The 12,822-nt window shown below is 44.6% G+C and overlaps 1 protein-coding gene across 7 annotated transcripts in view; it reads right to left on the bottom strand.

The window, feature by feature from the left end:
* SCNN1D (sodium channel epithelial 1 subunit delta) overlaps positions 1-12,822 on the bottom strand; it is a 70,070-nt gene that overhangs the window by 16,726 nt on the left and 40,522 nt on the right. For 2 of the 7 annotated variants that reach the window (XM_083513031.1, XM_083513032.1), the window contains exon 2: positions 282-619. In XM_083513031.1, the coding sequence (XP_083369157.1) occupies positions 282-616 (335 nt within the window). In that variant the 5' untranslated portion in view covers positions 617-619. Of the gene's footprint in view, positions 1-281; positions 620-1,045; positions 1,095-1,315; positions 2,195-3,158; positions 3,168-12,822 lie in introns of those variants that run through there. The other 5 variants (XM_083513033.1, XM_083513029.1, XM_083513034.1 and 2 more) reach the window with 5 other exon arrangements.

The raw sequence follows: 12,822 nt of genomic DNA, 5'->3' as shown, positions 1-12,822 counted from the left end.
CTGCTGTTACGATTTTTTTCCAAGAAAGGAGAGACTGGCTGTTATTGTTGTCGTTTACTGTATTTTAGATTTTGCTTGTCCCAGGCGACAAAGCAATAAAATACTATCTATCTATGTTGTGAAAGACTGAAAACAGGGAGCCTAAGAAAAGGGGAGGAACTGAATTTGACAAATTTGACAAATAAGTGATCCCCTAAACTCCAGCCCCTCTCAACCTGCAAGTGAAGTTTTTCAATGATTCGAAAGGAAGCCCCTCAAAAATACAAAAAACCCACCCGTACCTGTATGGATTCAGATTGCAGAGCGTGATGGCAGGAAACATTGTTTGTTGTGATTTGACAGAAATTGACAAGACCACTGGATATTGCCAGTACTGGTTGAAGAGGAGCCCAAATTGCCAATAGAGCATGGCAAAGCTGGCGAGGAAGAGAAGGGTCCAGAAGGCCGTCTTCATCTTGTTGCGACTTGAGCAGACCAGCCGGATAGTGCCATGGATGGTGGTGTTCAAGCAAAAGAACTCAAAGAGGTCCTTGAAGGAGCTGTAGAAAGCAATGAGGGCAGCATCCTCTTCCCTTTTCATTTCTACCTCTTTCTCTTTCCGTGTTTCTTCTTCCATTCTCTAAACAGATAGAAAGTTTTGAAATTTGGAGTTAGGATGGGCAAGGGAGACCCAGGCAATTAGTTGATTCCCCCAACTCCAAGGCAATTTATTTTAGCCAAAAAGGTGCTCCACATTCTGCCATTTTCAAATAGGGTGGCTAAATGCAGGTGATGGGGAGGGCATTTCAGCCCAGGCTGAATGCAGATAGGAGTTTGGTAATAATAATAATAATAATAATAATAATAATAATAATAATAATAATGTTATTTAAGTATAAGATATATGAAAAGTTGATAGTGCCTCAAGGCAGGTTCAACTCAATTGAACTAAAAAAAAACAGTCTGGAACTAAAGTTCTAAGGCAGCTCTGAGGATGACCGGAGGATCTGACATTCAGCGTCAAAATATAATGTAAGAAACTGAGGAGAACCCTGCAGGATAAGGCCAATGGGCTCAAGTAGTCCAGCACCCGCTTCTCACAGTGACCAACTGGTTGTCCGTTGTGAACCTGAATGTCCCAGCACACTCCTCCCTTGTAATTCTCAACGACAGCTGCTATTCAGATACACTTGGTTATAGCCAATGTTAGTCCTACTTAGATGGGTGTAAATTAACTGATTTGACTAACTGGCACCCATTTATTTCAATGTGTCTACTCTGATTAGGACTTCTCTGCTGACAACTTAGTGCCTCCGACAACAGGGGCAGAACATACCACTCTCTGGGACCAAGATTTGGAGACGTTCCATCAGGACTGTGGCAGAGTCTCCCCTTTCCTTCTTATGCCTCCCTGGAAACAGCATCTCTTATAGCCCTGAGCTCCAAATGGGGATGCTGACCCAACATCTCCAAAAGGGATGAGTAGCAAGCAGCATCTGATTCACAAGGGATCACTTCCTGGAGCACCTCCTATGCCATGTGCCAGGTTTCAACAACAGGCCTGAATCACAACCCGATTCAACAGGGACATTCATCCATTGCAAGACCCAATACCAGATTTGGATTTCAGCCCTGAGCTGGTCGGTGGATATAGTATTTCTGGCGTGTCTCAGATCTACGAAACCTAGAGGGTGAGTAGCAGGAACCTTAAGCAAGGATCTTTCCGAGAGCTGGCGGAAGGGCGGTGGGGTCATCATGCAGCAATAGCAGTTTGTATAGGGATGTATAGGGATGTATGGCTCAATGTCAGGCGCCAAGTGCTATCTGCATTGAAGACTGGTGCTTTAGGGTACTGCCCCACAAACCGCAGTCTGTCTTACAGGACCACTGCTACGATGTTATGGCAGGCAACCCAGGGTTGTTATCTGTGGGAATTAAACTCCAGATTTGTGGGTTGTTTGACCCCTTTTCTTAGTTCCCTTCCCCTTCCTATAAAAGTTACACTCTCTTTTAAATTTTAAATGACAAGATAACTTTTATTTTGTGCGCCTGCAGTTGCAAATTGAATGTATAGTGCAGGTAGATAGATGATAGCTTAAGCTGCTAAAACATCTCACATAGATTCAACTGTTACAGACTATCTCTGACTCTGAAGCAGATGGCAGTTAGGATGGTTCATAACTGCCACAACCGCCATAACTGCTACAACTGCCACAGAGTGTGTGGCTGTTCCACAGCTCTTGAAATCAACCCTTTACATATACATTTTGCATGCTGACATCCCTTAGGATCCAACTAAGTTCTAGTTGGAAATGAATGGAGCCACACTTATCTAGTACCTCCGCTGCTTCCATGCGCAACCTGTGCTTTTAACTCTGAGCACCTTTCTCATTTGCTCTGGAGCTTTTCTTGTGAAAACCCAAATCAACGTCTGCCCTGACCAAGTGGGTTTTCGCGGGGAAAGCTCCAGGTCTGGGTGGGTGGGGGAAACCCAGCAATGCACCAAGCTTGAAAGCTCAGGCCTGTGCCTGGAAAGAGCGAGGCAAAAGCTAAGTGTGGATAAACCCTTAGTCACGTCCCTCAACTCCAATGAGCCTACTCTGAGTAGTACTGGCATGGATTCAACCCTGACCTTTTTTTCAGCAGCCAGGAATGCGCTGTTTTGTTTTAAATAATGGAAGATTTGTTTTAATATGCCTTCTCTTTAGTACTGTGTACATCAATTAAAGAACTTAATAATATGTACTCAAGATACACCCATTGCAAAAGTGTTGGCTCTGGAGAGGAGTCAGGGCCTTGCAAGATGGTGCCCTCTGCTGGTTGAGTCTGAATGGTGTTGAACAGCAGTTTCTTACTCTGCACAGAGAAATGCGGGAAGGTGCCTTTTGCTGAGTCAGATCCCTGCTGCATCGAGCTCAGTATTGCCTACACTGGCTAGCAGCAGCTCCCCAAGGGTTCAGACGGGCCTTCTTTCCCAATGCTACTTAGAAATGCTGAGGACCAAACTTGGGACTTTCTGCTTGCAGGGAGGAAGCTAAACCCCTGAGCTGTGACTAAGGGAGAAGGGTGGTAGGAAATTATACCGAGTCAGACCATTGGTCCCTCTAGCTCAGTACTGTCTGCACAGACTGGCAGTGGCTCTCTAAGGTTTCAGAGTGAGAAACTTTTGCAGCCTCTACCAGAGATTGAATCTGGGACCTTCTGCATTCAAGACAGATGTTCTGCTGCTAAGCTACACAAGCCACATCCATGGACTCTGGTCTAAATGTGGGCTTGGAAGAGATGATCCTCGTAGTCCCTTCCAACTCTAAAATTCTACTTCTTTCTTAAAATGCTCTTTCTAGAGTCTGGAGAAGAAGACTAGCTTTCCTTTAGGCAGGAAAGGGTTCTAGTCCCTATGGTTGCAGCAGTGGTGTAGCGTGGGTTGTCAGCACCTGGGGCAAGGCAAGTAATTTGCGCCCCCTAACCCGTGGATTTGCCTAACCCCCCATGTTGCGCCCGGTGCGGCCGGCCCCCCCTGCACCCCCCACGCTACTCCACTGGGTTGCAGAGATAACTTTGAGAGAAGCTCAGCTTCCTTCAAAGCCTGCCTGAGTTACCGTATTTTGGTCTCAGAACAATTAAAGCTTTTCCTACTTCACTCATAGCACTAGTACATTAAATGCTCCAGAGTTGAGCACGGCACTCTTTTCTCATTTTCATTTTTAAAACATCACTAATGTTAATTGCTGTGCTCTTGGGCTTTGCAAGACTTAATCGAGGTGCAGATGGACCTACAGGATTCCTGAGTCCCATTACTAAGGAGTCAGCTATACCAAGTTGCTTCCATGCAATTAGCAACTGAGAAACAAACTTATTGCTTAATCAAGGGACATTGCAATAGTATAACAAGTGTCACGCCACTCAAAATATGACTGGAAAGCAAACTTACAGCCTGATCCTTTGCAATCTCCGCTATATCATGCAGCAACAATAACAACAACCAGTAATAATAACAAAGGGTCCTATTCATTTGCTATTTAATGCAACACTTTAACAACAGTGTAGACATGAGAGATGGAGGATATAAGAATGGTGCAGTTAGTATTTTAATCCAAACCTAACACATTCACACTTGAACAATACTTTAAAATGTGCACCTCTGACTTTGCAATGAGGTTCTCCAACTAAATAAAGCATATATTATATCTATGTATTTATTTCAGGGGGATTTGGTGCATAAAAATGCATATAGTGATTAAGATGATGTACATAAATGCTTTATCTTATAGGACATGGCTTGTAGTAATGTGTATGGGAAGCAGAACAGGCTAGAAGAGCAGCTACAGTGTAAGAATTTTGCACAGAAAGGCCAACTTTAAAGATAAATAAATAAATAATCACTGCAGAGCTTTGGAGATTTGAACACAAGACTCAGAAAATGAGAAACTGAAAGAGGGGCTGGCATGGATGAAGGGTAGAAAGGAGAGTGTGGGGGAAAACCACCCTGCTGTAGCAAAGCCAATTCAGACAATGTCATAAAGTACATTTTAAACTCTCAAAAAATTCAGTGTTTCAAAACCATACAGCATTTAATGTATAACTTTCCTAGTACACCAGTGATGATCTCTTGGATTCCTCCCTCCATCCTATTAACCATCTATTTCCTGCCTGTTTTATTTCCCATGAATTCAAGAGTTTTGCTGCTAAAGGCATTTCCGTTTCTTAGATTATGCTTCTCTCCATTTGGCCCTTGCTTAGACTCCCAGTTGAGCCTGAATTCAAAGGAACAAAGAAATTACTATAAGGCTGTGTGCACAACATACCGTAGATTTAAATCACCTGCCAAAAGAAAATCCTGGGATCTGTAGTTCATTAAGGGTGCTGGAAATCATAACCCCATGCGGGGAAATTACAGTCCTCATGATTCTTTATGGGGGTGCTGAATGTGTTTTACATGTAGAATGTGTACACAGCCTAAGTGATGCAAGCTTCCAAGTCACACAGATGTCTACGTCAGGGAAAACCCCAATGCTTCACTCTTCTCTGTGGCAATAACATGCAAAGTTCACTGGTCATGCTAGCATGTTTAGCTGTGGCAGGATAGGCCATTGCTCAATCGGCGTAGCATCCCACATGCCGCATCGCCAAAATCGCTGTGAATCAAGCCTGGAATCTCCTTTCCATATCCAGTCATCGCAGGTTATGATGAAATCAGCAAAAAGTGCTTCGGCAAATAGGTGTGTGCTCTCCTGATACAACACACACCCTGCGGCTGTCCTTATCTACCAGGGATGGTTCTTATTTTCTGGAAATGTAAAGTTGGAAAGGGGTCTTAGGCCTCGTATCTAGCCCAGTGCAAGGAATCTAGAGCTGGAATATCCCCAACAGTAAGCAGACCAGCCTCAGAGAAGACAGTGGTGCAGCCAGGGACAGAGTTCGGGCCATATGTCGGGGTCCTCACATGAGTAGGAAGTTCCCCTGGACACAGCAAGGCTGGATGACCACATTTTGCAGTGAAATAATGCACACAGCTATCTAAAGAGGGCTACCTCTCCCTGTTGGGATGCGGGTGGCGCTGTGGGTTAAACCACAGAGCCTAGGACTTGCCGAGCAGAAGGTCGGCAGTTCGAATCCCCGCAACGGGGTGAGCTCCCATTGCTCGGTCCCTGCTCCTGCCAACCTAGCAGTTCGAAAGCACGTCAAAGTGCAGGTAGATAAATAGGTACTGTTGCGGCGGGAAGGTAAACGCCGTTTCCGTGCGCTGCTCTGGTTCACCAGAAGTGGCTTAGTCATGCTGGCCACATGACCCGGAAGCTGTATGCCAGCTCCCTCGGCCAATAAAGCAAGATGAGCGCCGCAACCCCAGAGTTGGCCACGACTGGACCTAATGGTCAGTGGTCCCTTTACCTTTACTTCTCCCTGTTAAGACTGTTAATTCCAGAATCTAGAACTACTTACCTGTACCACTGTGTTCACCATCCTGTTTTATCATTGATGCTGTCATTGAACTGGATTTTGTTCCTTTCACTACTGGGGGGGGGTGCTACCCAGACTCCTTTGTGCAGGTAACAGAATTCCTCTGACTGCAGTCCCCACTTCCAAGATTTAAAGCCCTGAGTTGATTCACCTTGAAACCAGCACACATGGATCTCAATGTGTGTGCATGGGTTTCAGTCAGGACTGGATTTAGGTTTAATGAGGCCCTAAGACAGGCCTAGGCAAACTCAGGCCCCCAGATGTTTGGGACTACAATTCCCATCATCCCTGACCACTGGTCCTGTTAGCTAGGGATGATGGGAATTGTAGTCCCAAACATCTGGCGGGCCAGAATTTGCCTATGCCTGCCCTAAGCTATTGAAGGTAACGGGGCCCTTTATATGTCCAGCTGTCATTTGTCAACAACGAATTGTCGCTGTTTTTGTGTGTTGAATATACACTATATGGTAATTTATGGACCTAATAGGTATCTAAAGCCATTTGCACATAACAAAATATGTATTTTATCAAAGTAATTGTTGAACTGAAATACAATTAAGAAGCATATTAATAGTGAAATACAATTAAGAAGAAGTATATTAATAGTGAAATAATTATTAAGCTCTAACTTATATTTTGGAAATGTACATCCAGGGTTTTTTTTCCCTTTAGATTTTTTTGGGGGGCGGGCCCAAGAGAGTGGGGCCCTAAAAGCTATAGCTTGTTTAGCTTATACATAAATCCAGCACTGGTCTCCGTGCATGCGCATGGATCTCAACCCGGTCCTAAACCCCAAAGCTAAGGGCCAACTCACCTTTCTGCTGCCTTCAGCCACAAAGCAGAGCTCTGGTGAACCTCTGCCATGGCAGAAGGTGTGACGTCAGAGCTGGTGGATTCTGGGCAGTTTCTCCCATTGGTGGAGACAGACCCAAAGCCCCCATCATCCTCTGGGCCCTCAGCTGCACAAGCCTGGAGCTGGCGCAGCAATAGAAAGGAAGTAATAAAAAAAACCCCACCAAAACTTTCCATCCTGGTTGGCGAACACCAGCAGGGCTTCGTAAGTGAATCCTCCGCTCTGCACCTCCCTGGTCCCTTACTGGGAATTACTTTCAAAGTTCCCGGAGTTACTAGCCCACATTTTTCACTAGCCAGTTTGGTTAACAATTGTCATCTTTTTATTGCTCGCATCTTCCTCTTCTGCAAAAATGTACCCAGGAGAGCCTGCATGGCAGAATCGTAAAACCATCCAATATAACCGTGGGAGTGCAAGGACGCCCAATGAACGGACCGATTTCCCCGAAACTGTAACAAAAGCCTTATAACCAATATGTTCTAATTGAAACAAGATCCGAAACATGCCGAAACAGGCCGCAATAAAACCCGGCGTCGCACGTTTCTGGCGAGCAAAACAAACCTCATTGAATTTAATGTGCGGTTAGAAATCTGCACTAAGAACATAAGGAGAGCCTGGCAGGATCAGGCCAATGGCCCCTCTACTCCAGTATCCTGCTCTCTCAGTGGTCAACCAGGTGCCACCTTTGATAGCCTTCTCCTCCATGAATTTGTCTCATTCTCTTTTAAAGCTATTGAAGTTGGTTACCATTACCGTATATTATTACTGCCTCCTGTGGCAGTGAGTTCCATGGTTTAACTATGTGCATGAATCATTATCTGAAAGTCATTATCTAAAAAGTGGTGTGTGTCTGTGTGTCTGAATCACCATCAATCTGCTACAAGCCTATCTCCTAGAGCACTGCTTTCAATCTTGGGTATTGCAATATTGTTGGATCACAAGGATAGGGATCATTCTTTGGCCCAAGGTCTGCATTTCCTTCTGGGCAACCTTCCAAGGCCACATGCCAGTGGTGGGCTTTGGTTGAGATCCCTGCATTGCAGGGGGTTGGACTAGATGGCCCTCGGGGGTCCCTTCCGACTCTACAATTCTATGATTCAGCTGCCCTTTGGAATCTATACTTCTCCCAGTTTTGCAGGGCAGTTCTCCAGGGAGTTGATGTGCACAAAAACGCATATACTGGGGTCAGGTGTGCGTACAAATAGATATACAGTTATACCTTGGGTTACAAACGCTTCAGGTTACAGACTCTGCTAACCCAGAAATAATACCTTGGGTTAAGAACTTTGCTTCAGGATGAGAACAGAAATTGCACAGTGGCAGTGCAGCGGCAGCGGAGGCCCCATTAGCTAAAGTGGTACCTCAGGTTAAGAACGGTTTCAGGTTAAGAACGGACCTCCAGAACGAATTAAGTTCTTAACCCGAGGTACCACTGTATTGGTGAAAACAATGTACAAAAGTGCAATAGGGGTTAACTGCTTTGCAGACGTGTGTGTACATTTGGTGATATTGCCTACCAAAAACGGGACAGGGGGAGAAATTCACACTAAGACGCTGGTGAATTTTCATGAGGTATTCGCAATTCGCAGGAATTGTGGAGAACCAAATTGAAGGTTGAGGGGAAAAGAGACATGGAAAGAATTGTAGAACAGAATTGTGGGGTTGGAGGGAACCCTGTCTAGTCCAACGCCCTGCAGTGCAGGAATCAAAGAGAAACTGAAATGGACAGATTCACCAATCCTTCAGATGAATTCAATAATTCCCTACCTCATCTGCACTCAATGGCATGAAGAAGACTTTGTGGCAGATGTCAGTGGCCTTTCTCAGCAAGAGGAGGCGGAGAGGCACCCATGCCAACAAGGTTGTCTTACTACATTAAGAATGCAGGCCTAACTATGTCTGCTCAGAAGCAGGTCCTGTTGAATTCAAGAGGACTTACACTCAGGCTGGAATGCAGACAAATCTATGGGTTTTCCTCACTCTTAAATTCAGTTCCCCTTATATCTGCACATGTTCATGGTTATTTTTTTTAAAACTGTATGCATTTTCTCCCTTTCCCCCTTAAGGTATCCCTTTCTGAACACAATTTTACTTGTATGCACTTCCCCCCAAGCAATTCAGCTCCATCTTTGTGATTTTCTCTGACATATGCATTTCTTTCCTTGCCTTGCCTTTGGTTTTTTTCCCATGCATTCTTTGGCATTGTAAAAACTGAGATGGGTTAATAGCCGTGCTTTGGTTTGCTGATTAGTTTGGGGAATGCAGATATGGTAGCTTTGCATTAAAATGTGACTTGAACACACCTTTCTTCCCCTAATTTTCATCCCCAGCTAAGTGGGGTTGGGATTGCTGCCTAAGGGATCTAACAGAGCCTTCACCCCCTATAGTTAGACCATTAAATCCAGAGTAGAAAATTCCCTTTGCCACTTATCTTCTAAAGCATTTGGTGCCAAGAGGACAGGTTCTCTCAAGCAAAGGATTTGTTGTTTGATGCAAAGGTACCAGATTCTGTTCTTTGCAAGCTGTGGGAAGGGGGTTGCCATAAATCCAGGTGGATTCAAAGACACTACATTTTTTGCAGAAAATATTGCATGAATTCAGCCTGAGTACCTGGGCAGCAAGGTTTCTCAGAATCAAATTCTAGTGAGCTCAATCCAATTCACTCCTAGGGAAGCATTTCTAGGACTGCCAAATCTTTCCATGTGACTTTGATTTATGTGAAGTTACCGTACATTCGCAAGGGATGAGCAAAGGATGAGTGAAGGAAACCCAGAGGAATTCAGCTTGCAAACGTACGCATTATGCCATCGTTGTTTGGAATAGGAAGACGTGTGCAGAGGGACAGCAAGCATGTTTACTCAGAAGTGAGTCTCACTCAGTGCAATGGCACTTGCTCCCTGGTGAAGTGCTGAGAATCTCTGCTTTAATTACCTCCCCTTGCAGATTCCCTAACATCTTGCTCAGCAAAACTTTTCTGGATGATCAACTGCATAGCAGCTACGTGCAGAGAGAGAGAGAGAGAGAGAGAGAGAGAGAGAGAGAGAGAGAGAGATTGAGAGATCAGAGGATGCAATTAGCAAGGACGAAAACAGAAATGTCAGCTGTGGCAAGGAAAACCACCCAATGAGCCATTTTGTGAGCAAGTGGCTAGTCCTCATGAAGCAGAAGGGAACACTCTGCTACAGAAAGATTTTTGGAAACATATGCTCTTGTATAAAGAAAATTCTTCTTCTCCTTCTTTGCAAACAGTGGCACCGGTCCGTAGGACAAGACTTTGGGGTAGAGGTCTGGGGCCCCAGACCAGCAGAATGAGCAGGGTTCCCAGAGCAGCAGGGTGTGGCTTATTCCATGTTGATGCTAAGTGAAGTAATCCCCATGTCTACAGTCCAAAATCAACTAACTGCTTCACTGTTTGCAAACCCTTCTTTGTGCATACTCAAATCTCTCTCTCTCTCTCTCTCTCTCTCTCTCTCTCTCTCTCTCTCTCTCTCTCTCTGGAACATATGTGCCCATCCATGGATAAGGATGGAGGAGAACTCAAGTTTGCACTTCCCAAAGCAGCACACACACTGAACTACAGATATCCTTTGAAATGTGCACTTCTCTGAGTTCTGCAACATTTCCCCCAATGATTTTTTAAAAATGGAAAGTATTAGAGGAAAGCCTGCCTAAAAACCCATTTATTAGTAAAAATGACATACAAAAATGCACTTTATTAGGGGAGACCAGTTTGCAAAAATGTGCCTATTAGGCAAAATTGCATACAGAGACAAGTGCACAGTAAAATGCTGACCAGTGCTGCAGTCAAGGTTAGTTCTGCTCAAAGCAGAACCATCAAAATTAATGACCATGACCAACTTAGGTTCATTAATTTCTACTCTAAGTAGAACTTGGCTGGATTTATATGTATGTGTGTGTGTGTGTGTGTGTGTGTGCATGCACACGCAAACTGAGGCAGAAATGTAACCAGCTGACTGGAGAAACGAGAAATGAATTAAGAGATCTAGCCACCCCTGTTGACAGATGCATCAATCTACTTTGAGGCATTGCACATCCCAACCGATCGCCTTATATGCACACCAGTAATACTAATCCCTAACAATTGTATCAATATTTAGCAGCAGCGCCTTGCCTTTCCAGTGTCCCACACCATTGCCTCAAGCACCAGTAGGTAAGCCTCGTAAAAATCCCATTATTGTTATCTCTACATTGCAACAGTGGGTGGGTGGGGACTTGTAGCACAAGGATGGTGGTTTGCTTGGGGGCAGCAGGCAGATGACCAGCAACTTGGGAGCAACAGCAGCTCAGTGCTAAAGCACATGGAGATGGTCCGAAGTTCAGGTAACAAAAGCCTTTCTTAGCTCAAGAACCCCAGAGAGTCACTCCTGGTCACAGCAGATAATCTAAGGCTACATAGACAAAGTTTGTTCCTGCATTGCAAGGGGTTTGCCTAGATGACCCTTGGGGTCCTTTCCAATTCTACTATGATTCTATGATACTAAGTCTGAACTGGTACAAGCCAGCTTCCTTACTTCCCAACACTGAATGCCAGTGTGGTGTAGTGTTAGAGTGGTAGACTAGGACCTGAAGGAGCGTATACCTGAAGGAGCATCTCCACCCCCATCATTCTGCCTGGACACTGAGGTCCAGCACCAAGAGCCTTCTGGCGGTTCCCTCACGGCGAGAAGCCAAGTTACAGGGAACCAGAAAGAGGGCCTTCTCGGTAGTGGCACCTGCCCTGTGGAACGCCCTCCCACCAGATGTCAAAGAGAAGAACGACTACCAGACTTTTAGAAGACATCTGAAGGCAGGGAAGCTTTTAATGTTTAACAGACTACTGTATTTTAATACTTTGTTGAAAGCCGCCCAGAGTGGCTGGGGAAACCCAGCCAGATGGGCAGGGTATAAATAATAAATTATTATTATTATTATTATTATTATTATTATTATTATTATTATTACTCCAGTTCCCCACTCAGCCACGAAGCTCACTGGATGTGACCTCAGGCCAGTCACTGCCTCTCAGCCTGACCTGTATCACAGGGCTGTTGTGGTGGAGATTTAGTGAGGAAAGGGAGACCCCTTTATGCCCCCTTGAGCTCCTTGGAAAAGGAGGTGGGGATACAAATGCAATAAATAAATAAAATGAGTCAATTGGTTCAGCCATCATGATACGCAATCTGCCCACCGGTCCAGCCAAAGTCAGCGTGCAGTCCCTCTGCTGGGATAAACACCCCAGATTCTGTGACTTGGGATCTAGAGAGTGATGGGCCCATCTCCTTTCCCGCTCCCACCTTCAAGCATTAGTGACACTGAGCATCACAACTATGTTTGAAGGCAACTACAGCTTTCATATTAAAGGACAAGTGAGGTCCAAGTGTCTATTTCTCATCTCTGGACCAGCAATACATCTGACAGTGCAATCCTATGCACTGAGTTGGGGCTTACACCTGGGTAGGAGAGCATAGGATGGCAGCCCAGAAGCTATTAGCTTCCCACTTCCAAAAGCTAGTCGTTACCACTATTTGCTTACTTTGTGAACATCCAACATTTTAAGCTATAAAAAGGAGGACAGCTCAGTCAGCATCTCATCCAGGTACAGGTGAGCTCCAAAACAACTAGCTAAAGCCAACAGCTGACAGTCACCAGAAGCGAATGACTGATTCACCTCTAGTCATTTGCCCTCTTTGATGCCCACTCTATCCCATTTTCATTTCATTTCACTTTTAACTGGGATACCGCCTTCACATATTGCTATATACGCAAGGCAGTTTACATGCCGTAGAAACAACAAAGTATACAGCAAAGGCTGCACATCCATTAAACCATTCCGATCCAACAAAAGTATGTCAAAATAAAAGTAATTTAAAATAAGTGGCTTATGCCAAATAAAGTAATATTCAGGAATCCATTTCAAATAGAATATCACACAATAAAATTAACTCTCAAAATATCAGCTGATAATAATTAAGCAGATATTCGCTCTCAACAACAACAGCAAATCATTACTAGACTATAACCAACAAAAAATT

The sequence above is a fragment of the Podarcis liolepis genome, assembly GCF_965112155.1.
Source record: "Podarcis liolepis genome assembly, chromosome: 7".
NCBI classification, from domain to species: Eukaryota; Metazoa; Chordata; class Lepidosauria; order Squamata; family Lacertidae; genus Podarcis; species Podarcis liolepis.
The sequence above is the reverse complement of the archived record's forward strand: the minus strand, read 5'-3'. Positions and strand labels throughout refer to the sequence as shown.